The 26,880-nt window shown below is 38.3% G+C and overlaps 1 protein-coding gene across 5 annotated transcripts in view; it reads left to right on the forward strand.

The window, feature by feature from the left end:
• The first annotated feature begins 2,143 nt into the window (after positions 1–2,143).
• The window catches only part of stpg2 (sperm-tail PG-rich repeat containing 2), a 59,149-nt gene continuing 34,412 nt past the window's right edge, over positions 2,144–26,880 (forward strand). For 2 of the 5 annotated variants that reach the window (XR_014894667.1, XM_085294556.1), the window contains exons 1-10: positions 2,177–2,697; positions 3,028–3,131; positions 3,275–3,442; positions 4,424–4,582; positions 8,462–8,574; positions 9,708–9,819; positions 14,954–15,073; positions 22,193–22,352; positions 23,771–23,934; positions 24,155–24,247. Coding sequence is in view for 4 of the 5 variants with exons in the window: in XM_085294556.1 (XP_085150682.1) it covers positions 2,592–2,697; positions 3,028–3,131; positions 3,275–3,442; positions 4,424–4,582; positions 8,462–8,574; positions 9,708–9,819; positions 14,954–15,073; positions 22,193–22,352; positions 23,771–23,934; positions 24,155–24,247 (1,299 nt within the window). In the remaining variant the exon portion in view is untranslated. Of the gene's footprint in view, positions 2,698–3,027; positions 3,132–3,274; positions 3,443–4,423; positions 4,583–8,461; positions 8,575–9,707; positions 9,820–14,953; positions 15,074–22,192; positions 22,353–23,770; positions 23,935–24,154; positions 24,248–26,880 lie in introns of all 5 variants that reach the window. The other 3 variants (XM_085294554.1, XM_085294553.1, XM_085294555.1) reach the window with 3 other exon arrangements.

Genomic DNA, 26,880 nt, shown 5'->3' on the forward strand with positions numbered 1-26,880 from the left:
ACTTTAGTAAAAGATTACCTGCAGAGTTGATTAATACATTTAACACCCTTTAACACGGCTTTATTTTCTCAGATAGAGAACAAATATATGAACTACAGTCCACTAAAAGAATAAAGAAATCGTTTTTAGTGGGAATTAGTGCTTTTCTAGATTTATTTGCAAATAATTGCATTAAATCTACAATCTACTTTCTATATATCTAAATATACAAAAAATTCTATATAGAAACACTATAACTATTCAGTGATATACTACTGAATGCATTTTAATCCCTTTTAGTCTCTTACGGCTGGGTATTGTGTTTTCCGTTTTCATGAGAAGCAGCATTGCCTTCACGTGAATTTAAAACAGGTTAGACTCATCTGAGGCAACCTGCTGCCCTCTGGTGGATATATTCCCCATCTCCATCGTACCCCTTATTTCTATCAGCCCTTCCCCAACGTAAATGTACTATAATTTGTATGTGTAACCATTATTAAGCTGAACCCAAACTGTTAAAATGACTGCTAAATAGCAGCCCATCGTTGTTACGTGTTTAGTCAGTTATCTACGATGTACATCTCTGTCGTGATTTGTCCAGTTTCCTTCTCCCATCACAGATACTGCATGCTTTGTATTTTTCAGTTTAAAAAAACGCTCTGCTTTCTGGTGTTTATGAGAAAGGAAATGTTAACAGCTGCTTATTAAACCACAGCCAGAAAACGAAAGCATTTATTACATCAAGTTCTTCTAAGTTACAAAGTGTTATTAGAAGTACTCTCAGAGTTTGGGTAATGGCACAGTTTTCCAGTCAGCAACATGAATAATATAAATGCAAGGAGTCCCAGGTGTGAAACTGTAATATGAGTCTTAAGAAAATATGAATACATGATGGGTTAATAAATAAATACAGTTGCTTTTAGGATATCACTATTGCAATTATGATAATTCAGACTCACCATCTGAGTTGTCAGAGATGGTCTTTGAGAATATATCTTTAAGATATCATATGTGCTGTGTAACGTTAATGAGATTTGTCCAGTCAAAGACACACTCCACTAACTAAGAGACGTGAAGGGAAATTCAAGTATATGCAGTTCAGTGCCCCCCTCAGAGAGCTACTTGTTACTTGCATAGCTTTCCTCTGAGTTCTCATTATCCAAACCTTAACTACATTGTGGGACAGGAAGAAGTGGGTCAAGAATGAACTGAGACTGGTCAAAAATGTAAATCAGTAGTACTACTACTAGTGTAGTGGTGGTGGGTGGGATGGGGTGAGGCTCTGTCACATTCAACCACTAGATGGTAGGATGGGACTATGGCTTCAATATAGAGGCTAATGCTCTAATTAAAAACAAAACAAGAAGCCCCCTCCATGAATAAAAAATGCCAGAAAAGGCCAATAATGTAACATAAGCAGTACTACAAGAGTTACAAAAAAAATGTACAGGTGATACAGGTAATAAATGCTGATACGTCTCTTCAAAGTCCTTCCAAAAGCAAGTCTCACTCTTATTTCAGTAGTTTTTTGAAATTTGCTTGAAGTTCAATCCCCTCCCTCCCATAGAGACACCACTGAATCAGGTAAAAGCTAAACGGTTTGTCGACTTGACCCTTACAAGCTTTCAAAGAGTTTTTTTATTCCAGACGTTGTGGGCTAATTATACCAGTCCTTCGAGCAGGAAGTCTCGCCACTCCGCAGCTATTTTGAAATGTCTCTGGGGACTTATTTGGAAGTAATAGACTACCTAAATTAAATTTAAATTCACTGCTGCCTGGAATCCAAAACTACAAGCATAGAAGCACTAGTCAAATCTGATACATTTGTTCTCCATTACATATATATATACTAAGTATTAGGCTACAGGGCAGTGATTTTTAACTAAAAGCAATCACGACTTAGACTTTCCTCAAGTCAAAAGCACGTTTCTTAGTTTACTCTCACAGGTTGTCTTTATGTTCCGAAGATATGCTTCGTCCAGTAGGAGAGCAGAGAGAACAGCTATGTTGCTACACTGGGTCGGTAAACGAGCTAACTACGAGCAGCGGAACGAGCTGGACTTAAATACAACAGGTGAGCGAATAATGGTGCACAGGTGCTGCAGCGGGAGCTTGGAAAAGCCACGCCCACTCCGGGAGGAGGCGAGCAAAATTAATGCTCACTAGCACAACCACGCACGAGGGAGAGAAAGAAAAATAGAACAGCAGGAGGAGAAGAGAAAGTCAGGTGTTCCACTTGGAGAGCAGTTGGTACTATGACAGATATAAATATGTAGGAGCTTGTATTCTTCTTCTGAATTCTCCCATGAACTTCAGTTCTCAGAGTGCCACGTCTCTCACTCGCCTGTCTTGTCTCTGTGGTCCTTCTGCTTACTTCTCCTCCTCCGTGTGTGTTCGGTCTGCAGTTGCCATGTAACAATATGTGGTAACCAAGCAACTATGCAGGCGAAGTAACCAGCGCAGTCCTGACAAAGGGGAGCACAGGGCAGGCATTTTTTAACCTTGGTGCAGCATAATTTAATGAAAGTACAGCTACACCCTATCACAGAATAAAGAAGGAGTATTTATTGTGTAATTACATTTTAGCGAGACTACCACTCTGTGAGTTAAACATGTACGGACGGGCTCCAAGAGTGACTTTCATGACAGCAGGGGGTGCATCGTCTGCTGTTGGTCCCGGATCATACAATGTGAGCCAGTCCAGTTACAAGATATCAGGTACTTACAAGGAAAAATATCTGTCCTCCCAAAATCATTTTTTTTCTTCTTCAGAAAACTGTAAAACTTTAAGTTAACTTAAATTAAATTTAGCTAGCTTGCAAAGAAAGAACGTCGAATATTTAGGCTTACAGATTTGAATCTGCTTATACACTTTCAATTGATAAAAGTTAAATTAATATGTCTTGGAAGTATAACAAAATATGTAAGCAAAAAACCTTCCTGCTGCTTTGTTGTTTCACAGTTACATAAGTGTATTAGAAAATAAAGCGTCCTGCAAGCTTGCAGTCATTTGTATACCTTACCTTGGGAAAATTTTCACTGTTGCAGATGGCTATGCACCATTCCTTTCCTTGAGTGCCAGGCAATCAATATTCTCCAAAGACAGTGAGAGTTTATTAGGACCTGGACACTATGACTGCTCACCTGTCAAGGTGAGTGATCCATTTAATTTACAAAAGCTAAATGACGATGTTGCTTGTCCATGGTTTAAAACAAATATTTTAAGAAATATATTTTTTGATACCAGCCTTATTCTCTCTTTGCTTGGCTTTCTGTTGAACCCTTGTCTCTTCAGTTAAATGTCCATGGTGGCAGCAGTCTTCAGAACCGCTCCAAGCGTTTTGAGGATGTGGTGTCAGAGGTTCCAGGCCCTGGGGCCTACAATGTGTCGCCTGCCTCAAAAAAGGCACACAGGGCTGTGACAGCTAATGTAGGACACCCTGGAAGGCCTGGCAACAAAGTGGTAAGCATATGGGTGAAGATAGGAGGGCATAGTACATGAGTAGTACTGACACTTGCTACTTTTATTGTATTATGTCATACATCTGTTCTTCTGAAATACTCAGTTATCATAGATGGCAATGGCTTTATAATGCTGAATATGCCCACATATCCACTTTAGTGCTGTTATTTCTTGGCCTTTCAAACTTTTTTAACTCTTTGTGTTTGGTGTACATTTTGGGCAAAATCCCATTGGCAGGCGTAATACCCATTTTAATACTGCTATTCTTAGAATAAAGCAAGTAGAAGAGACTTGCACAATCAAAAGCTGGTACAGAAGACTCTTCATCCTGTTTGTGCTGGTTTGAGTGTTGAGTGCACTTGCAAACTCGCATTCTATATCATATATGAACTATGGAATAATGGTAATGAATGACACAGTATCTTGTTTATCCCTTTTGTAATTTTTTCAAGAATATATGCAAAAATCAGCTATAAGTAAGTGCTTTACAAGCTGTTATCTGTGGATATTAGTGGATACCTAACTTGGTGCATTTGAAACTTGCTCCTCCAGAGCTGAATGCGAGCGTCTTAGTAGGCATTATTTTTTTATGCTAGTTGTAATTAACCAAGAAGCAAGAATGTACATTTACATTACTCTCAGATCCCAGAAAGTCAGTAGAAAAACTTCCTGGCATTTTTTTCATTCGATTTCTTTTTTTATGTTCCCTCAGTATCTCTGGTTTCTATTGCACTGGTGCAGTTCTACTTTTTACTTCTTTTTCTCTTCATCGTGCCCTCACTATCTTTTGCTGATCTTCTGTCCCTCATTTATGGTTCTCCCTCTCGCTCTGTCCCTCTCTCAGTCTCGTCTTTTATTGGCCCCAGGCACTGCTCAGCTGCTTTGTAAGCCAGGGCATTTTTTTCCAACAGAAACCCTGACTTTTTGCTTTACTCTTTCTGCTTTTCTCCTGCCTTTTTTTTCTCTTTGCATTGGCTGCAGGCTAAAGGTCTCCGGCTAGCTCTTCAGTCAGACATTCCATCCATTCCCTCCCCGAGCCAGGCCTATGGCTATGAAGAGGATGCCCGGGGTGTCCTCCGTAAGCAACAGCCCCCTCCTAAGGACACAACCCTGGGGCCAGCCTACTACAGTCCGCTGCTGGTAAGGACAAATACACACAGACAATTTCGAAGTCCTGTTGGAGTTTGAACATTCATCCATCAGAAAAGGTGAAACCCTCATTTGTGAATGCATGCGTGCTTTCATTAATCAGCACGAGTATGTGTCTGAGTGTACTTTCTCTTCCATGAGGCAACATCCATTAGTGTTAGGTAGATCTAATGCACCGCTGAACCCCCACCCCACCTCATTCACTTGGCCCAAAAACCATTTCCATAGCTAATGAATGCAGCTCCACTTTAAAAAAGCCACAGTGCACCAATGCTCATCCATTTTACATGCCAACAAAGAGAGCCATTAGTAATTATTCTTCAAGCTATATTACTGTATTCACTTAAAATAATGCACACGCCTGCTGGTCTGGCTCTCAATTAAGTAATTTTTCATCTGTTAATGACCTGAGGAAGTCAACAGCGTCCTTGAGTGTTGGCCGAGGTTGTGTCAACACACCGGCGCAGGCACAGAGGCGTGCTGTGATTTAGGGCTATCAGCAGTGCATCCATCCATGGCTCTTTTTCTTTTTTTTTTCTCCTTTGACTCAGCTTCTGTTGCTCTCCCTTTGAAGGTTCGACCTCGGTATCTGTCTGTCTCCTTCCCTCTGTTCATCCGTCTGACACACTTATTTCTTTAAACTCAAACACTTCCCCCACCCCGTGCTCTGACTGAGTTCAAAAGTGTGCAGAGGAAGAATTAAGTGGTTGTCTGAGGACATAACTTCAAAGTGCCTGGGACAATCTCTGAATGATAAGACATTAGAAAGACATCAGAAGAACAAAACTTTTTTTTTTATCTTTGTGTTATTGAGAAGCACAAAAACATGTTTAATCACTTTTATTTACAGATATGATTGGACTCTGTATTTACGAAACAACATCAACTGACTTCTGTGTATTAAATTGGCCAAATCAACATAGTACACAGGATCAGAGTCAGACTGCTAAGCTGTATAATACAGATTCCTCACTGATATATTGGTTAAAGTACATACGATGGTTCATATGTTAAATCCATGAATAATGCAGTAAGAACCACTTAATATTTTGTTAGTTCACAGTATTGTGCAGTATTAAATTTAGCGAATTAACGGCCATCCAGATGGTGATGTGGAATGCAGACTCTGCAGACCCCAAAATCTGTTGTACAATATCTGCTTTGTTTCTTCAGCTTTCAGCTGTGCACAGCATCGTCACCATGTCAAGTTATGCTCTGTGAACACTTATTGATGATAGCCAGGACACGTGATGACAAATTACTGGGCAAAAGTCGTGTTATGAACCAGGGATGTCAGATTTATTTTACTTGACAGCCCAACTGATCTCTAGTGAGACAGATGAGTAAAAGAGGTAAAGCCATTACATAAGAACCTATAAAAATACATTTTATATCTTTTATGTTATTTTCTAAAAACATATGAAAACATTATTTTTCATGGTGTTATATCACCATTATTTCACAAAGCAGAAAAATAAGTGCGCATTCAACATAATGGCTCAGCTTTTCTAGTCAGTCAATCTAAGCAATATATCAGCACGGTTCTCTGATTTAACCAGGAAACATGCTTCAGTGTGCTATGGCAGACCATTGTTAATGTCTTTACCAGTTAGACCCTATAGCTGACAATGACTAAGACTAAGAGTTTTGATCATAACTCTCATGGTGTAAATTATTATTAAGGATTTGCAACGCAATCCTTTGTGGTGCAAAATACACCAAAAAGATTAAAAAAAACCAGACCCTTCTGTTGATTTCACACTTTGAAACGTCTTTATTTATGTTGTTCTTTTTAATATGTCAGATATTTGTATCACTTGTCAGACCTCTTATTTTATTTTATACCAGCAGGCTTTTTTAATTTATTATTTAAAAAAAAAAAAAAGCCTATGAGAATGATAGTTTGTCCATAATACACCATACAATCACGGCCCTAACATAATGCATTAGTCATTTTACACATAATCAGCATTTGGCACATTGTGGATAAGTTTATGTAACACACAATTAGGAGTTTCAATGTATTGAACCTGCCACAAAAACAGCCCTACCAGCCCTTTTTTCTAGTCCACTTTTTCAAATTTTTATATAAATAATACATATCTTGCCTTTCCATTTCATCATATCTGAATGCACATCTTTATGCCCTCTATTTGCAATGTTGTTTTTGCTTTTAAAAGCTTTCCTTGACATAAATAGGCAATTTGTGACTCTGAGTTCAGTGCCGGCTGCAAAATCATCATAGTTTGTGTCTGTAAGCAGTAGAGAAGTGTTGCTTTTTTTGAACATCCTTGTTTCTTATCTCCCTTCCTTGAAACCTGATTGTGGGATCATAGGGAGCCTAACCTTAGATCTTGTCCTCCAGTCACTGTTAAAGTTGAAATAAGGAGACAGGCACCACACAGAGTTTGAAACTTTTTAAGACTGCCTGGCAGTACCTCCATAACCTGCCTCACATAATAAACACAGACAGTTGGGTCAAGGAAGAAGTTAAAAGAGAAATGAAAAAAGGTTTGCAGCTTTGATTTTTTTTAATCTAGCAAACATTTTTTGTGTGTTTTTTCTGTATTCAGTTTTGAGCTGCAAGCAGCAGACTTATGCCATTGTCAGAAACATGAATTATTTGAATTGAAGACCAAACTGAGAAGAAGGCTACTTATATGAATCACATATTATGAACAGAATGCTGTAAAGCATTTAATCTTTCTTATATTTAGTAGAGCTACAGTCCATCCATTGGGTATTGTGTCAGGAAAGGCACTGGGTAAAAAAATCAGCTTAGTCATATTAATCAGCTGCTCTGTTATGGCAACTCCTTGTGAATGAGGCAGCAGCAGATAATTGTTTGAATTTGAGATTGATGATACTGTAACCAATACATTATCACCAATCTAAACAGGAAAATAGATGCATAGTTTTTAGATTAATAATATATATACATGTATTTATTAATATGTAATATAATATCAGGGCAAAGGATAAGCGGAAGCGAATGGATGGATAATATCAGGGCTTATTGGCATGTGTGTGCATATATAGGACACAAAAAAGCATTTGAATATCTTAATATCGGTCATGAACCTTCACCATTTAAACAAATAACATCATTCTTTCCTCCGCCCTACTCCCTTCTCATTCTCAGTTAGAAGACACTCACTGCTGGTACAAGAGTGCCAACAATAATTTAGCTATTAGTTGCATTAATTTTTATTTATTTAGGTTTTTGTTTTATTTTTTTTAGCTCATTTACAGAATGTCATATCAATCAGAGAAAGAATCCAATATCGAGTGGCTGTGTGAGGTGTTAATCGTGTCAGTGTTGGTGTGAAGGGGACTGCTTTCATACTAGTTTCAAATACAGATGTTGTTGTGCAACCATTGTTGTTTTCAAAGTGTAATCTTCCCTCTGTGGCTCTTATGCAAACCTATTTCCACTGCTGAAATTTATTTGGTTTTTTTTGCCATCTGTAAGTTAAAATTGGGTTGCTTTGTCAGCTTTGAGTTATTTATTCTGCATATTGATTAGCAAGTCTCAGACTGGGTAAATGCAGGTAAAAATGCAGGGAGAGAGAGAGGGAAAGGGAAGGCTGTTTTTGAGAAAAATTCACAAATGTTACCTCAAATACTGCAGACTAGTACCCACTAGAGAAGTCTTTCTTACGGTAATTTTTAAGCTGTAAAATGGAAGTGCAATCTATAAAATATAGAGGATCTACACCTGGCATAATTATATTTCCTTCAGTCTTCAAGAATATGGGCTGGAAGACAAATACTCTTCTCTTCTCTTCTCTTCTCTTCTCTTCTCTTCTCTTCTCTTCTCTTCTCTTCTCTTCTCTTCTCTTCTCTTCTCTTCTCTTCTCTCATTTCCAGGAGATGAGTTCTACACAGAAATATAAAGGGGTCCACTTTGGCAACATGACAGGGAGGAGATCTGAGGAGAAGGTGGATGTGGGACCAGCTCCAGGACAATATGACCCCGAACTGTGAGTATCACATCATTGCTAGAAACAGTCCCATGGACAGCTAATTAACAATCCAGGCATGTAACTTCACATGCCTGGTTTTCTGTAAGTTTTCTGTAGGAACTCCTTAAGTTTGCAGTACCTATGGAGAGCCTTGCCAAACAACCATGTAGCATCATGTGCAGTTCTGAAATATTGATATTTAAATTGATTTGATGGCTAACCACCGGTGCATGGATTTGGAATTTATTTTCACAAATTCACATCTTGAAGCAAGGAGCTGAGAGGGTGGTTAGATAACACTCTACCCTGCATGGGATCTCAGATGTTCACTGCTCTTGAACTCTTACCAAGATGTGCGCTGAATAGAGAGGCTGCTCTTCCAAAGTGAAATATTACTTTGATCCTATAGCTGGAGCATTACAGTTGACATTTTTCAAATACCATTTCTATTGATGGCCACAGAGGATGACGCTTACTAAGCACTTCTACATGGGTGGGCACACACTCAGCTCAGCTATTCATAAAGGAATTGACTTAGAAGAAAAAGAAGAAGCCCTTATTTGTCACGTTTCCTTTGCAGCACAGTGTAATTCTTTTGACTGTGCATCACCGTTGTTAGACAGCTGGTGTCAGCGATGATATGGTACATCTTTATCAGAAAGGGTTAGCAGCCTTGCTAAAGGGTTCAGCAGGTTAATTTTAGTGGTGGCTGGGGCTGAAACTCTGACCTTCTGATCAAACAGAACCCAAACCATTCGAGCATCATTGTCCCTTGGCAGCAGAAGTAATAAAAAGGAAGGTGGTTTACTGGTGCAGGTAGACATTAAAACATCCACACAGCCATGTCTGTGGCACACATGTGACTACTGGAAATGTTTAAAAATAACAGTATATTCAGTCTTTGCTCCTGTTACAGTTACTTTCCACTCTTCTCCCCTGCTTCCCACTTTCTTTGCTTTGCTGTTCTCTTTCTATTTATTTTTCCACTCCACATTTGTCTTTGCCACTCAGTCAGTATATTTTTTCCCCAATTCTCATTTTTTCTGTTCTATTTTGTATGCTTTTGAACACCTCCCCCTTTGTATATATTATACTTGTTTGCCAATGTTTTCTATTTTGAAAGACATTGTCATTGCCTCTTTTTCCTGTAGAGTCCCAGAAACACAGTACGAGAATGTGAACCTTCAAAAGGATCAGAGAGGTAGAGTTGAGCTTGCCATCCCTCGCTACCATGAACTTGTGTCCATGCAGGCAGAAAAGAAGGTGGGTTGGCATGACTTTGTATCCCTTTGATTCCATATATAAAGGTTTAAATCAATGATAAAAAAAAGCTTTAGAGGGCATGAATCAAGGTTAAACTCTGAGCTCACAATCTGTATGGGAACGGCTGATGCAGCCAAGGTGGCATTGATCACTACAGTAAATACAAGCCATATAATTTTTCCAATAAATGCATTAAAATGCTCACAAACACTGCCAACACAGTCAAGAGGTCTAGTTCAATGACTGGAATCAGCTGAGGTGACACCTAGCAAACACACAGCTCCCTCTGGTTGGCACCCATATGTCACATAGAGTGCTGATGCACATGATCTTGATTACTTTTATTTCTTAGTTCAGTTTAAACCTGTTTGTTATTAAAAAAGAAAGTGGGAATAAAGAGAAAAATTAGCCATAGAATCCAAAACAGTTTTTTGCATCAAGCAAGTAAAGTTTTAAACTGAGCATCTGGGGATTGACTTGATTTTGGAGCCAACTTTAAGTGACAGGAGATTCACATTCTAAGTAACCCAAATGATTATCCTAAAGAGTGGCCATTCTGGTCACAAGTGCTAATTAAAATGTCAGCAAAATCCAGCACCTTCCAGTGCTATCACGCTGTTAGCCTAGTGGTGAACGCAGTAGCAGACATCAAGCAGACACAGAACATTTACTGAGTCACGTCTCTATTTACTTGGTTAACGTCAGTGCGATATTCACTCTCCTTTCATCTTTGTTTTTGGTCTTTACAGGTTTTTTGTAAAGACATCAACTAAACTGACTCTTTAGCTGATGACTACTCCACTATGTTCACGAACTGGTCCCTCAGTCTTTTAGTTTTTGGACATGTATCTGTCAGTTAGTTTATAGGATCATTTTGGCTAAGAGAAGTTTCTTGTTGCTGCCACAAAATGACTGATCAAAGTAAAGCTGAAAAATAAAGCTGTGGCTTGTGAAAACAGTGGGCAAAACACTAACACACAAATGCTCTACAGAGCTGACAGCAACTAACTTATGCAGTATCATGAACAAGTATTTCTCCCCTTCCACATCCAGTTCCACTTACATGTTACCTGGCCCTGTGTGAAAAAGTAATTGCCCCTAAACCTAATAACTGGTTGTGCCACCTTTGCTAGCAAGAACTGCAATCAAGCATTTGCAGCAACTGACAGTGATTTATTTCTCATCACTTTTGGAGGGCATGTTTAAGGTCATGCCAAATCATCTCAAATTTGAATTTAAGTCCAGACTTTTTTTTTTTTTGGTTTATTGTCCAGCTGCATCTATCTATCTCAAGTGCTCTTGAGCTTCAAGGTAGAAACTGATGACTGGAGATTTGATTTCAGGATTTTCTTGTAGAGAGCAGAACAGCTCCATCAACTATGGCAAGTCGTCCTGAAGCAGCAAAGCAGTCCTAGACCATGATGCAACCACCATCATGTTTGTCTGTTGGTACGATGTTCTTTTTGTGAAATGTTGCATTAGTTTTACACCAGATTTAACAGGACTCAGACCTTCCAGAGAGTTTGGCTTTTGTCTCATCAGTCCACAGAATATTTTCCCAATAGTCTCTGCAATCATCAGGATGTTTTTTGGCAAATGTGAGACGAAGCTTTGTGTTGTTTTTGGTCAGCAGTGGTGTTCTCCTTGGTTTAAAGTTTTCTCCATTTGTAGTTAGTTTTTCACATGGGGCGAGGTAGGTTTTTCACAGCACTGTAGTTATTTGAGCTATTGCTGTATGAATTATTAGCCAACATAGTACAATACAGCACAAGAATAATGTTGAATTATGCTTTTGTAAAACAAAGACTTGAATGTGTCCATTCAATTATTAAATAATCTTGCTCAGTTATGCTCAATAATAGACATTGAAGTCACTGACTTAATTTTATTTGTGTTACTTATATATTTTATGATATTTTCTCATATTTGTTTCAGTAGTCTTACTCTAAAATCAGAAAAAATAACAAGACAGCAGAACCTGCTATTTTTAAGGCACTAACCAACCTTGGAACTAAAAAGACTGAGGAAAAACAAGCTTGAGCACACAAAGTGAGCTGTGCTACAAGCTGAGGCAGGAAACTTACTAACAGCACTGTCACACTGTGTCTTTTTTTCTCCCTGAGAATGCTGCATGCTGACCACAAATAAATCTAATCACACTTAATTATAAAAATGATCTCTGTGTTATGGTCCTTTTGTAAGTACCATTTAATGTAAAGCCATCATAATCACATTATGATTGAAAAATGAGCACTGCCTCTGACCCCGCCTAATGAGTCCTCTAACCTTCTGTTTGAGCATGTCATGTTATTATTTAATTACACTAAAATACAATGTATATGGTAGTACCTTTCAACAACAGGCCTTTGATTAACAGGTAACTAACGTGTGATTTTTACATGGAGAACCGGGTAAATATGTTGGATTCCTAATGGATTTTTCTAAGCTGAAAGACAGTTCACTAGTTCATCTCATAGGGGGCAGTAAAACATAAGCTTTTACTACAGACTAATATATTGGAAGTGGATGAGTAGAGGGTAGTTATTCACCTGCATATGAACTTGACTGTGCTGGCAGAGTAATGCTCTGTGATGCCTTATTTTACCGATCGGTGGGTTAGAGAGGGCGAGGTGAAGGCTGGAGTTCATGAAAAAAGGTAAATGCACCGTTTAGGTTTTTTTTGTTGTCATTTATGCTTTTCCCATTACTTGTTTTTCTTTTGTCTCTCACAGCCTCTTATTGCTGTTTTACTTCTCTTCACTTTTCTTTATCTATATTTAACCGTTAAACAGTTTGTTTAAACACGTACCTTCAATTTACCTGAAATTTCTCACTGACTTTACTGTCTGTGTATTTTTTGTGTGTTCTATATGTTGTATTTGGACCCCCAACCATGTTGGTTGCACCTCCATCCGTCATCATTAGTATCTCACATGTCAACCCATATGTACTCCCACACATACATACACTGACCAGATGGGTCATTTCCCACAGTGGGGACACTCAGGACAAACACCTTTACTTCCTGGAGATCAGCAGACAGTCTGCCTCTAATGGCTCGGGGCTGCTGGTGTCCTATAGACTTTAAGAGTCTGTGTGCAGGATTTACCCATTAAATAGACATTCTGACATAGCTAGGGCAATATCTGAGCAAACCACTTTAAGATACCATTACAGTGTGCATCCCTGCAAACACAAGAAAAACAGATAAAGTTGTACCCGTGCAGTGTCTGATATAACCCTGGATATACAAATTACACTGTCAGTTCACCTTTAAAATGCTGTGAATATCATGTTAATGTTATCACGGGTGGTGATATTATGTTTGCAGCATGTGATATATTTAGAAACAGGGAAGCAGCACAGCTCCCAGGGGGGAAGAAGGAAGAATTCTTGGCAGGAAGTTTAACTTACAGGATTACCTACCTCTAAAACTGTAAATTGAGCCTATTGGGCATGCAATATATTCATTTAAATGCGTTTTAATTATAATATGTGTGTTGGGACAGAAAGGCATTGTTATCTTTGTAAAAAAAATTAAGAATGTCTATATACTGTATGGTTTGATTTAAAACTGTATCAACAAAGACATTATACAAAAGCTTAAAGTTCTGTTTAATTCAATTTTATGTAAATACAGCCAAATCACAACCACGGTCTCCTCAAAGTACTTTATACTGTAAGGCAAAGACCCTAAAATAATAGAGAAGTTGTATAAAGTTGGCGTGGCTGTAGAGCAGGTCATCTACTAATCGGAAGGTTGATGGTTTTATCCCTGGCTACTCCAGACAGCATGGCAGATATCTTTGGGCAACCCTTGAGCTGCTCTCTGATGCATCCATCGGAGTGTGAAAGTTAGACAGAAAGCATTTAAGCTTAGGGGGGGGGAGTGCTTGTATGAATGGGAGAATGAGGTCTGTTATATAAAGTGCTTTGAGTGCTCAGGTAGAATACAGTTTTTCTTGAACACTTGGCAATAACTTGCATGCAGAAACCTTTACACAGAGTTCCTTTCTCTCAAGTTACACATGTATTTTACTGGATTTGATTTTAACCAGCCAGCTTTGAAGACTCTTTTTGAGCACATATGCAAATGTATTTGCATATGCAATGATGAAATAAAAGCATTGTAAATCTCTTCAGAAAGTCTTTGCAAACCAAATTCTTATGAATGACAAAACAGGCACATATCTTCTTATCATTATTAAATGTGGAAAAAATGTTATAGGTATGTGCTGCAAATCAGTAAAACAGGTTTCCTAAGAAAATGGTGGCAGTCTTACTGTACGTGAAGCACACCGTGGCAAATTTGATTAAGAGGAAAGGAAATAAGAGGGCAATATAGTCATTGTTCATTAATAGACTCTGAGCTGTCCTATGGCATGGGGAAGGTCCAGAGGTTCACTGAGCTTCCCCCTCACAGTGCTAACAATGGCCAAAGAATTCTGTGATGTTTTACTGCAGAACTAGTTAAACCACCTGCAGCAGAGAAACCTTGTTGTTTTCCAACCGACAGAAAAATGCCCAGCTCTGTATCAGGCAGCGTCGAAATGTGCGTAGGTGTGATTGTAAGAAAGTGTCCAGGTTTTCTTAGCCTCTCACTGTCAGCCTCTCTGTGAGTGCTGTTTGCTGCTTTGCCAGATGCAATGATTGCTGCCTCAAAATTACGTAGTCTTCTTAAGTTGGCGTATGACATGACTATTACAGCTCGGTCTCACAAAAGCACAAACACTGTGCACACTTAATGCTGATTGTTTTTTCTGCTCTGTTTCTTTACATAAATGACTTAATTGGAGAGCAGAGAAAGAAAAGGGCTTTTTCCTGTATGTATTCACAAGTTACTCATCATTAGCTGCATTTTTTTTCTCTGCTCTTTTTCCGTTCGATCTTCTTAATATTTCAGCCTCATCTCCTTGCCAGTGAGTGCTCATCATTCATAAGAGATACAGGAAAGCGCAATCTCAGAAACTCTGTCCTTGCATCCTATCCTCTGTTTCTTTCACTTCCTCAGCTTTTCTCCTGTTTTTCTTATTGACACAGCTACACGAAAGGTGATATCAGAAAATCATTTAAATGCATCCCGATAAATTTCACCTTTGATGTACTGTAAATTTCACTTTCTGTTTCCCAACAGGGAGTTCCTGGTCCAGGCCAGTATCACATCAGAAGTCAGTTTGAGAAACCTGTTGAGCCTGGCGGCCTGCCGAAATTCTCTTGTACCTTCCTCTCAAAAACTGAGGTACAGTCCAGACAGGTCTGTGGTAACCTATGTTGGTTTCAGGATAATATGGTATATTTCAGTTTTATGTATTGGTTTTCGTGTTGCTGTTGCATTGATTTTATGTCAGTTCATTTATTTGTATCTTACTGGGCAGTATTGCAATAACTTTGTAATCCCTCAGTCTTGTCTTAGTGTTTCTTTAGTGTTCTCCTCCTGTCTTCTTACACTCACCTTTATGTTCTGCCCTTAGGATCTTCCATGTTAGGTCTGCCATGGTTCCATGTCTGTTTGTTTTCATGCTCTGTGTCTCCTGCTCTCTCTCTCTATCTTATCCCAGTTATGTCTTGGGGTTTTGTCTCCCTTACCTGTTCCCATGTTCTTCTTGTGTTTCGTCCTTGTCTTCCTGCCTGTTGTGTTCTCTCGTGTTTGTTTATCCCTGTCCTAGTGTCAAGCATGTGTGTCCTTGTCTGAGTCTTGCTGTGCATGCTACTTCCTGTTTTATTTTGTCAGTCCCTCATCTGATGTGCATGGTTTTTAGTTTTGCTTCCATTGTCTCGTTATGTGCAAATTTCTTCCTGCTGTGTTCCCATGTATTTCCACTTCTCTGATCATCCCACATTGTGTATATTGTGTACTCTGTTTTCCTTGGTCCTTTGTGAGAGCATCTGTTTACCTCTCATGTGTTTCTATGTTCCAAGGCTTCCAGGTTTCTAGTGTTTAATTTCCCAGTTTAGCTTTCTAGTTTAGTAATTTGTTTGGTTTTCTCACGTTTGTATTAGTTTTTGTCTATCAGCCTAAATAAACGGCTTGCCTTCACTTAGCTCCTGTGTCCATGCAACTGCATTTGGGTCCTCTCCTCTGGTCTGCACGATCTGACAGATTTAGATTAAATGCAAGAATGCTTCTATAATTTCTCTACTTTTAATTTTATGTAAAAATAAATCATTATTATTAACATCTATTAATTAAACCTCTGTTTGTATCAGAGTTATAACCCCCATTAGCTACTGTACTACAGTTAGGTATTTATGTAGTAGTTAGCTGTCTCCTAGCAACTGCAGCAAGTGTCTAGTTGACATGATATTGATTGTAAGATAGAATATGAATAAAGGGGTTGGTGACACACCTTTATATTTTATCATTTTCAAAGAGGAACTGTTACGGTCATTTTGCAAATCCATAAATTTATTCTTAGACTCCAAATCTTTATCTATTTTATACTGCGCCATAGTACAACCTCTCAGTTCATCCACTGTCTGAGACAACTCCCTCCTAATCTGAATTCTTTTCATGTAGTCAGTCCCATTATAAGCTATATATAGCACTAGACAGTACTACACCAGGTACAGTCCTAAAGTGTTTCTTCTTTTCTCAAACCAGTGGTCTCATAGCTCTGAGTCTGATGACAGGCTGAAATATATGATGGCTTGGACATAATCTACAGGAATCAAATATATTCTGTACAATATCTCAAAGGAGATTGCTTTTTAATATGAAATACTTTCAGATCAGTTACAGATCCACAACACTGAGCCCTTCTTGGCTTGTTTAATTGATGTGCTGGGATGGGAGGGATTCTTCAGATAGGGGTGAAGATGAGTTTATTAAGAGGCTCAGAGGAGCGAAGATGAAGGACGTGAAAATGTGTAGTTTCACGTTTCAAGAATAGCTGTCTTCTCCTCTTCCGTGGCACTGGCCCACAGATCTAGTCCTGTGAAATTCTCAGACTGATTTCATTATCGCTCTGACACACGTGATAGTGCATGTTCTCACACATAATTACGAATTCAGATTGTGTGTATATTAGGTGCAGTCAGATTCAGATTCAAGTTGCTGCTGATATGCAAGCACAGTTGGGATATACACACACATGCATAAACACATTCCAAAAACTACCTTTATTAGATCTAAAACGTAAAAGTTTTACTGGTGAAAACGGCCAATGCTAGATTCTTGGATGTATTTTATGCATGTGTGTGCATGCATGGGTGTGTGTGTGTCACAGTTTGTTATGACCTAATTTCCTCGACCACATGCTGTGTTGGTGCATCGACCCTGTGATGTCGTCACTGACACCCACCAAGAAGCGTGTGTGTGTGTGCGTGCATGTGTCACAAGTCATCTTCAGTGAAGTACTGAGAGCGACAGTTTTCTTAGATCTTCGTCTCACTGTGAGTCCGGTTCCATCTGACACTGTTATCCTGTGGAGGGATGGAAAGGAAACGAGGAAAAGAGGGAGGGGTGAAAGAAGCAAGAGAGGCAAGGATAAAAGAGGAACAGTTGGAATCTTCCAGTTCTCATCTCTCCTCCCTTTGACTTCCCAATTTTCCAATATCAAAGCATCAATCTGACACATTGTGAAAACATGGATTTTATTTGGTCTCACTTTTCCAGTCGTCCAGTCCCTTTATTTATTTACTCGTTGTCTGATCGCTTGTAAGACCTTTCTGTGTGCTATACTTAATGCGTTTCTGTATTTGTCCCCATGTTTTTGTTTGGTTGCTTCTCCCCATACCCTCATTAAAAAAAAATAAAAATACAACCTCATTTTTTGAATTTGATGGTAAATAATCACTAAGATGTGAAAATGAAAAGTTTTGGGACTCTGTACACAACAAACCAAAAGGTAGATGAAGAAAATATGTAAATTAAATTCATCCACCATCCTCTTCAAGGTGGTCTCTGCATACATACCTCTGGACGACTTCCCGTGATCCAACGTTTATGATAAGTATAATCAGTGGTTATGACACAGACAGCAAACAGCAGTCTTCAGCGAAGGAGTTCACAATCTTTAAGCCCTAAAGTGTCTCATGAGATCAGGAATGCAGACAGGAGATTGCCTGTCATTTTTCGACATTTATGAGGCTTTGCTCCATGAATTCATGTGAATTCAGATGTGTGACAACCTTGAAGGGTAGAACAGCTAAATTTAAATCAGGTGCCTTTTATTGGTTGAGCCACAAAACTTTTTGATCGCTCCTCATATAATCCACACATTTTAATAAAAATCACGGTCTGTGGATTGCGTGATTTTATTTATTTTTATTTATAGATGATAATGCTTGAATAAGCATAGAGCCGTGAAGCTCTCACAAAATCCTAAAAGGAGCTTAGAAATGTTTCTGCAGCTGATGCTGTGCAGAGACAACCTGAGAACATAAAAAATGAATTTCATGTATGCATCAGTATAGAGTGTTTAAGAAGACATCGCGTTTGTCATCTGATATTTGAATACAAATGGAAAATGGTAGCTAAGCTATGAAGATAACATTATCTAGCAGATGCTATTGTTTGTGATCTAGATGTGATTTAGTACAAACCGTGATGTTCCTTACTCCCTTAGTGTTGATGTGGCCTAGAAACAAAGCCTTGAGTTTAATGTGCAGCACACTGATAGTATTTAAAGTTGTGGTCAGAAATTTACATACACTCATCATGGGCATGTATATCATGGTAATTTCTGCCTTTTAATGATTTCTTTTGAACTGTTGTTTTTCCTGTGTAATTGTACAGTATACATCTTTATTTATCTTACTCTGGCTGGATATTTGACCTCTCTTCTTGGTACAGTATTCTTAGGATTGAAAGACCCCATCAAACATTACTCTTGTCAGTGAGGCCAAATAGCTCAATCTGTCTCGTCTGACGATAAAACCTTCCTCCATTTGGCTCGTCCACGTGTGCAGTTGCAGCTTTCAGCTGAGGTTTTGATTTTCTTTCTTTCTTTGTTGGCACCATCTTTGTCCACGGCAATCAAAAACTCACTTCACTGTGAACAGTGACACTGTTAATGACCAGTTAATGACCAACTTGAGCCTTATTGGTTTCTGAAATCTGCACCAATTTCTTTTTGTCTGTGGGTGACACACCTTGGGTCTTCTTCCAGACCCAAGGTGTGTCACCACTACAAAATGGTGACACATTCGAACAACTTCTACTTACATATAGTTGTTAGGACTAATGATCGTAGTTAAATCTACAGTCTGCTTCTTAGATCTTCACTGATTTCCATTAACTTTTCCATTGCACTGAGTATTGGTCAGTCCAAGAGTGCTGTAGAACAAATCCTTTTTATGCTGTCAAAGACAAACTACCATTTGTAGTCAATCATGCTCACAAAGAGAAGTTAATAAGCCTCGGGCTTGTCAAGGTAAAATACAGCATCACCCAATTCTTGTTCTTTAACCTCCTAAGACCTGAACTTTTCCACGGCATGCATTTTTAATTTCACTTTTTGGGCTGATTGGGACCTGATCAATGTAAAAACAAAGAATTACCAGATATTTTTTTTTAACCTAATTTTTGTTTCTAAGAAAAATGAGAGCCACATATAAGGACATTCATTTAAAATTTCGATACAACAGTAGCAGTATAATGTCCTCATAAGTGGATATCAGGCCCTTGTAGATTAAAATTGAGTATTTTGGTCTAAATAACCCAAAATGTGATGTCCACATATGTGGACGCCAGGTCCTAGGGGGTTAAACTCAAGAAAGAATGTCTTTAATGCTATACAATTATTTCTGTTCAAAGAACTCATTATCTCACTTTATTCATGTAAATTTGACTGTCTCTGCTGAGTGCTGAGTCAAGCTCTAGCCTATTAGCAATTTACACACTGGCAGCATGTGTGCTGAGTCTTTCTATTCTGAATTTGTGAAACAGCTCAGACTCAAAATAATCTCAGAATTTATCAGAAATTTTAGTTGTTCTCCTAGTTTTTGTCCTTTTTCTTCCGACCTACACAAACCCACATACACGTTACGTTCTTCAGACCTGACATTGAATGCTCAGTGGACTAACACACCATGTAAAAAACACTCACGTCACCCACCCTGTGTATGCGTAGACATTTTGGCTAAGGTTATACATCTTGGCCTTTTTGTGCCACCATAGGATTCACTTCTTGTAGTCCACCTTCTTTCTGCTTAGTATAAACTGACATCAACAGTGTAACTTATAGCTGTTTGTTGCCAAATGGCACCAGTGAGAGCTCTTGTACTTGGGCTATAGTCTCACTTCTCTCCGTGTCTTCATTTTTCACTTTAACAGTCATTATAACATTCTGTCACTGAAATACTCAACAGTGCCAATGAACATTTTGGCTTTGAGTTTGAATTTCAAAAGAGTTGCTCTGGCATTTTTCATCATATGTGCTTAAAAATGGAACAACAGGAAGCAGAAAAAAAATCCAGCATCCATGTGAAGTGGTAACAAAGCTCAGCATGTCAGTTAAAGAGGGAAAATGTGCCTGTTAACAGGACTTTACTCAGAGCCAGTAAGCCAGAATCAGATTGACAGATGGTCACAAACCCCCGCTCTATAACTGCGTTTGAAAAAATAGTGTGGTTTGGCCCTGGGACAGCTCTTCTTGTCATTCTTGTTCTTCTCTTTTCAATCTCGAACCCAAAAAACTTCCCCACTGTGTCATTTTCAACTTTCGCTCAGTTTTTTTCTTCCATCTAAACATATTTTCTTCCTTTATTTTCCCTTCACGTTTTTTTACCTTAAAAAAAAAAGCTCAATAATTCAGCTGTGCATTACTAACACAATTCATTACCCCACAACTAATTTTCCATAGGCTGCATCTTGTTTAAATGCAAACTGTAAATCAATAATTGGCATGCCTCCAAATACATTATATTTAAGACCATTCTGTAGTTGAACATCAGTCATTTGAGGAATTGGCTGTGGTTTGTGTGGGGGTAGGCATTGTTAATATAGCCTCGCTGCCATTTGAAGGTATCAGGTGATTTGTATTCCTCTGCTGAATGGTTCCGTTGTGAGTTAAACTGAAGCATAGTTCACCTTCAGTAATCTTGACTAAAAAGGCAACTTATCTGTTTTGGTTCTTTGGTTTCCTGTGTTGTTATAATAGACTATTAGAGAAACACCCTGGAAGTGAGGCTGCCATCAGCAAAATGTTCAAAGAACATTACATACCTGATTGTGTGAATCATTATCTTTGCATTGAAGATGCTGTTTCTCCATCTCATTTTCTATCCTGCCACTTAGTTCTCTCTGTATGCATTCTGCTCTCATTTTTTGTGTCATTGATTTCATTATCACTTTTGCTCTTTCTATTTTGCCTTTAGTGTTTTTTAGTTTTGTCAGAAGAGCTTTTCCACATGTAATTGGGATTTGAGATTTGAGGCAAAAAGGCAGGAAAGAACTATGGCTTTATGGATAGTGATTTGTGTTGTTGTCTGACTTTGTTACTGATTGAAATATCTCAATGAGTATTTGAATGAATTGTCATGAAATTTGTGTCCTTCTCACGATGAAATGCAATAACTTTACTTTCATTTATTACCCTGCTTATGCTATTGATATGTCATCTGCCCCACCTGTGTTTTTTATGTTAACCCTTTAAAGCCTGAACTATTAAATAATTGCCAGAAATTTATTTTTTAAATGAAGTGTTTATTGAATCTTCTGACGAATTAAAATATAATTATTAAATATTAATTTGTATATATGAGTTTTAATTTGTATCTTACAGTATTTGCTACATCTGGAATTTTTAAAAATGTATTGTTCAGTTTATTTAGGTTTTAAGGGGAGAAACTTAATCACGCTGATGACTTAGGTTTATCAAATGTGATACAGTAGTCGTTTAAACCAATCAAACTAGTGCTTGCAGATTAGCATCTCAAAGCCCTGCTGTGCTCCAACAAAATATCTACTGTATGTTAACCCCAGTTCAATCATTACACAATTTCCCCAACTCTCTTGATTTTTTTCAGCTGTGCATGTTTGCTCATACTTCTGCCAAAAAACGTCTTTATTAGGAACAAAGACTGTTGATATAAAAACAAACCCATATCACCATGGGAACTTCCTCCACCACTGCTTTTCATCCCAAATGACCTGGACAGAGATGAGGGCCCAGCTGACTCTGGTAAAGTAAAGCTTTGACTGATTGAAGCGGAGTCTGTGGATATTTGCAGCTGGATTTGTTACCGTGTTCCAGATGGACACCGAGGAGATGAAACTGTGTTGGTCTCTATTTGATCGATAGAAGAGGGCTATTAAACATTCAATTGTGAAATTTCAGTGTGTGCTGGATACTTGACTTAAGACGCCTCACTTTGTGTTTCTTCCTTCACGCGTTCATCTGTGTCATTCTCTTTATTCTCTTTCCATTAGAGGTTTGGCCCTGTGAATGAAGTGTCGCCCCCTGTTGGTACATATAATGACCCGCGCTGTGCCCTGGAGCTGCTGAAGAGGACCTCAGGAATAAAGAAAAGTCCATTTGGTGTCACTGCACCTCGCTTCTCTTCTAACCACAGAAAAGGCACCACACCAGGTCAGTATGTCTTTTTGTTGTGTGTGCGTATGTCTGTGTGTACTTGAATGCACAGGCAGTGATTTTCCTCTGACCGGTAGAATGTAGTTTAGCAGATATCTAGTAATCAATTGTTGCTCCAAACTGTGGGTTTCTTGCTTTGCACAGATTTTGAAACATAGATCTTTCTCTTAGTTAATAGCTGAGGCTTTTCAGTTAATATTCATACCATGTCAAACATGACTTGCACTTGATTGCTGCCTTTTAATGTTAGAGGACAGTATTTATTAGCCTTTGATGCTTTTTTAAACAAGCCATGTTCTCTGAAAGATCAGAGTTTAACCTGACATGGCCATTATACTCAATTTAACAAGTAATAATTAAGAATAAGTACTACTTTGCAGCTTGTGTTAACATTTTGAAAAGAAATGAAAGTGACGTGACTTATGTGTGTGTGTGTGTGTGTGTGTGTGTGTGTGTGTGTGTGTGTGAGAGAGAGAGAGCACGCTGTGTTGTCCCATGAGTGAACCCTTATTTATAGAGGTATGATTAATTTCTGATGTCTGCTTGCATTAAGCCTTTGAAATACAACACAAGGAATAATAAAACTAGTGCCTCGTCTATTTCAGCATTGCTACCTATATTACTTTGAACAGCAGTCATTTATGTAAAAACAACCCTTAGACTTTACGAGCACACCAACATTAAATCTATTTCTGTACTTTCTTTTCCAAACATCTCTCTGCAGTCTGTGGAGCAGAACTGACAGATGTGATGCATCACATGATTGATTTTAAGAAGCTGCCTTAATTTTTTTATGGTTCTGATGATTCACTTTATACAGATAGTTTAGTTATATTTTATTGCTTTTTTAAAAGTTTTTGGCAAAGTCTTAGTTTTATTTTAGCTTGAGAAAAATGGAGAAAATGCTAATGTTTTTCACTTGTGCTACCTTGAATATTTGAATATTGCTGCATTTTGTCATGTGTGTCTGTTAACAAATTCTGCATAACAAATATGTATTTTCTTAGGTTAAAGTGCAAAGGACCATTTGTTCATTCTTCAGTTTTTTTTTTTGAAGTACATCTGTAAACACAACATATTGCAGAGGAGACAGATGTTAGAAAAGCAGTAAAATGCCTCCGTATGAAAGTTATTGTAGCACAGGTGTAGCACAGATGTCACTTCCCAGTCAGCACAACATGAATGCTACACACCCTGCCAAATGTGCCACTAACCCAAAGTTACACCTCTGCAACATGTGTCTAATAGCTGTGCCTGAATGGCAAGATTTGCATCATCGTAGTTGTTTCAGATAAAACTAACAAGTGCTGGTTTTGAGGGAAAGTAGAACAACAACCAATTACGATGTAGTCCTGGACTGCTTTATTTAAGGTCAGGTGTGTAAAAATGCACAGTGAACACCTCTGTCTGTCCAGGTCCAGGTTCCTACAATGTCTTTGAGCATGGCTTAGCCCGGGAAAGTTTTAAAAAGGCGTTTTTTTCTCAAACCAAGACGGGAGGCTTTGGCTCTTCTTCTCAACGCAGCTCCCTTTTCTACAAAAAGGAATCTGTCGAGACCCCGAGTCCAGCACAGTATGAGGTAGGACAGATTAGTAGTAAGTCATGAATTTTTCACAGTGTTATTCATCACATCATTTAGAGATTAGTCCCAGATTCGTCAATATGTTTGTCAATATTTTTTGATTTAAAAAAATCTCCTAAAAAGTTTAAGCTTGATTAGAGTCTTGCATGTACGTTGCATGTTCATATTGTCACGTGTATGGGCACATTAATGTCATTGTCATATGTTTTGCATATAGAAGGAAAAGAAGACAGAGGAGAGCTACAAACAGCAGCACACAGCGGCTTTTAAATCGGTCACAGAGCGTCTGGCTTCACCACTGCTGGCTAAAGTAAGTTTCTTTTTCTCTCCTCTTTCTCTGACTTTGTCTCCCAGTTTCTCGTTTAAAATGGAGCACTGTAACAACAACAAAAAAAAAAAATTTTCCCCCAGGGATCAATAAAGTATTCTGATTCTGATTCTGATTCTCCCACAGTTGTTGTTGTTGGACAATTTTCCATCCAGAGATCAAGTTTATGTTGCAAATCTTCTCAAACCTACTTAACAGAAGAGCCGAAATGAAGTAAAACAGTAGAGCGTGCCAAGGTTTTAGTTTCATAAATGGGCCATCACAGCAGTCCATTTTCTCAGATTGTCTTCTTTTCTTTTCCTTTTTCCTCCTAATGCTCATTTAAGCTGAAGAAAACAGGTCACATCTGTGATAATTATTTTCTTGCTCCTCTCCTCTGTGATGTCACTTTTCCTGTGAACATCCTCCTTTTGTTCTCTTCCACTTTGCTTAATACAAAATCTGTCATATATTTACATACCAAACTCTTTCCACTTCTCAGTGTTACTTTGATTATTTTTCAAAGCAGTTATTTATTTTATTTATGATCAAACAGTTTTGTGTGTGACTCAAAATTAGAACAAGAGGAAGCTATGTTTTTAGGCTTAATTGTATGATTCAATATTAAATACTTTGATGTTATTGTCTTCAAACTGTTGTTTTTCTAGATGCCATTATAAGGATATTATTCTTGAATTTAAAGATTTCTACAGCAACTGGTTATCTTAAAGTGTTTAATAATTCATCTCAACCCCAGAAATTTTGGTGTTTATGTTAACTTTTGCTTTCTTACTCTGCGGGTCCCGAGTTAAACCTTTCTCAGCTTTAAGGCAAGCGATTAGAGCAGCTATGAATAAAACGCAGGACACTGTTAAGTGATATACCCTAACATACATTAGAGTTACCTAGGTAACTGGAGGCTGGAATCTAGGCTAGCAACAAACCACCAGCGACAGAGCAGTATGCGATCAGAAAACCTACTTGTTATTGGAAGGTGCTGGTAGGGCAACTTGAAAAAGTGTGGTCCAAATTGGAAACAGATTTTGGCTTTGTCTTCAAAGTGAAAGTTGCGTTACACTTTTCAGAGTTTTACTGCTGCTCACTGAGTAGTTCATGAGCATTTGCAGACAAGTTGAGATCCTCCATGCACAGAAGCATTGCAGGTAACCATGGGAACCTTCCAGACTCCAAAACAATCACAAGGAAGGTTTTGGTGTAGGTTTGTGTATCTCATTTTGAGCATTTTTCTCTAGTTGTTCTCTGGTTTGGAGGGGGCCATGGACTGACCTTTATGCACAGGTAGTGTGCATAAAGGTACTGTCATCAAACCCCAGCAATGTATATTCACCAACCAGTTGGCAAATATATACATTTTTCCCTGGTAACTGATGGGTATGAGAGGTCGCTGGCCGGGTTCTAGGTCCGTGTAACAGGGTGGCATCATGATTTAATCTTTAATATCTTTAATTTTTCAGTGTCAAAATGTTGGTTTATATTCTTTTGTTTTTAAAGTTGAGAGATCAGGACTTTTTTCATACTGGGTCCTCAGTGTGTAAATATTCACAGATGTGAAGTCCTGCAAGAGTGAATCAATTTACTGCTCAACACAAGATGATAACTACACAGCCAAAGGAAACTGCACACACACTGTAAATTGAAGGACTTATTTATTCCTGGGTGGTATATTTCATGCTTAAATCTAATATTACATTTGATAAAAAATGATAATAAATCCCACGTCTTTGCAGATTTTCATCTAAACAAACAGACAACTGGCAAAAAGTAACTGTTTCGAATGTGAAGCAGTATTTCTTTGCCCTGTATGAGACATGCCAATATTTACTTGCATATAAATAATGCAAATGTGAAATTGCTGGATGTGAGGGATTGAATTTTACTAACTCGAGCACTGAAAAATTGTGAACATGTGAATTTCTGCCTGAGCTACAGTGAATATTAAAGATGCAGAATTTGTACTTTCAAGTACCCTTCTGGGTACCAGCTGCTGTTTACTCTGATTAACTCTGAAGGGTAGAAGCGTTATCTTCATCTTGAGGCAAAGGTCCCCAGAGCTGATTTTAACACTGCAAACTGGTGCTCTCTACAAAGACAATGTTTAAAGGGTAATTTTGCACTTGGCATCGTGGGCAAAGATCTGTAGGTACATACTGTAACTCTAGCATCACTGGATTCAATTGATCTTGTGAGATTCATGTGCATCTCTCTCTGCATATCACTCTCACAGGATGTTTCAAAGAAAAAATCTATTTCTGGCAAGTAATCTTGAACATGCCTTGACATGTCCACTTGTTTGCACTTCTCAGCAACTCTAATTAAATTGGTGCGATATCAGCAGTGTTATTATTTATAGACACTCAACAAACTACACAATATGGGTACGTGTGTACATGCAGGCACTCAACAATTCTTTCTTATTTTAACTGCATGCTCCTTTATGACTTTTTTCTATTGTGTGTGTGTGCGCGACAGCAAGTGGTGGCACAGTGATGTGACAGACTGACTGGCAGAGTGCGCAGCTTTTCCTCACAGTGTGAATGTGCCTGAATTTTTCAGTGTTTTTCAGGAGTGAGAATGAACTTATTTAGACTTCAAGATGCTGCTTTGTAATATTTCGG

The sequence above is a fragment of the Mchenga conophoros genome, linkage group LG12 (assembly GCF_057382185.1).
Source record: "Mchenga conophoros isolate Kocher_MC1m ecotype Shallow Benthic linkage group LG12, M_conophoros_male_GT1.1, whole genome shotgun sequence".
Classification (NCBI taxonomy): Eukaryota; Metazoa; Chordata; class Actinopteri; order Cichliformes; family Cichlidae; genus Mchenga; species Mchenga conophoros.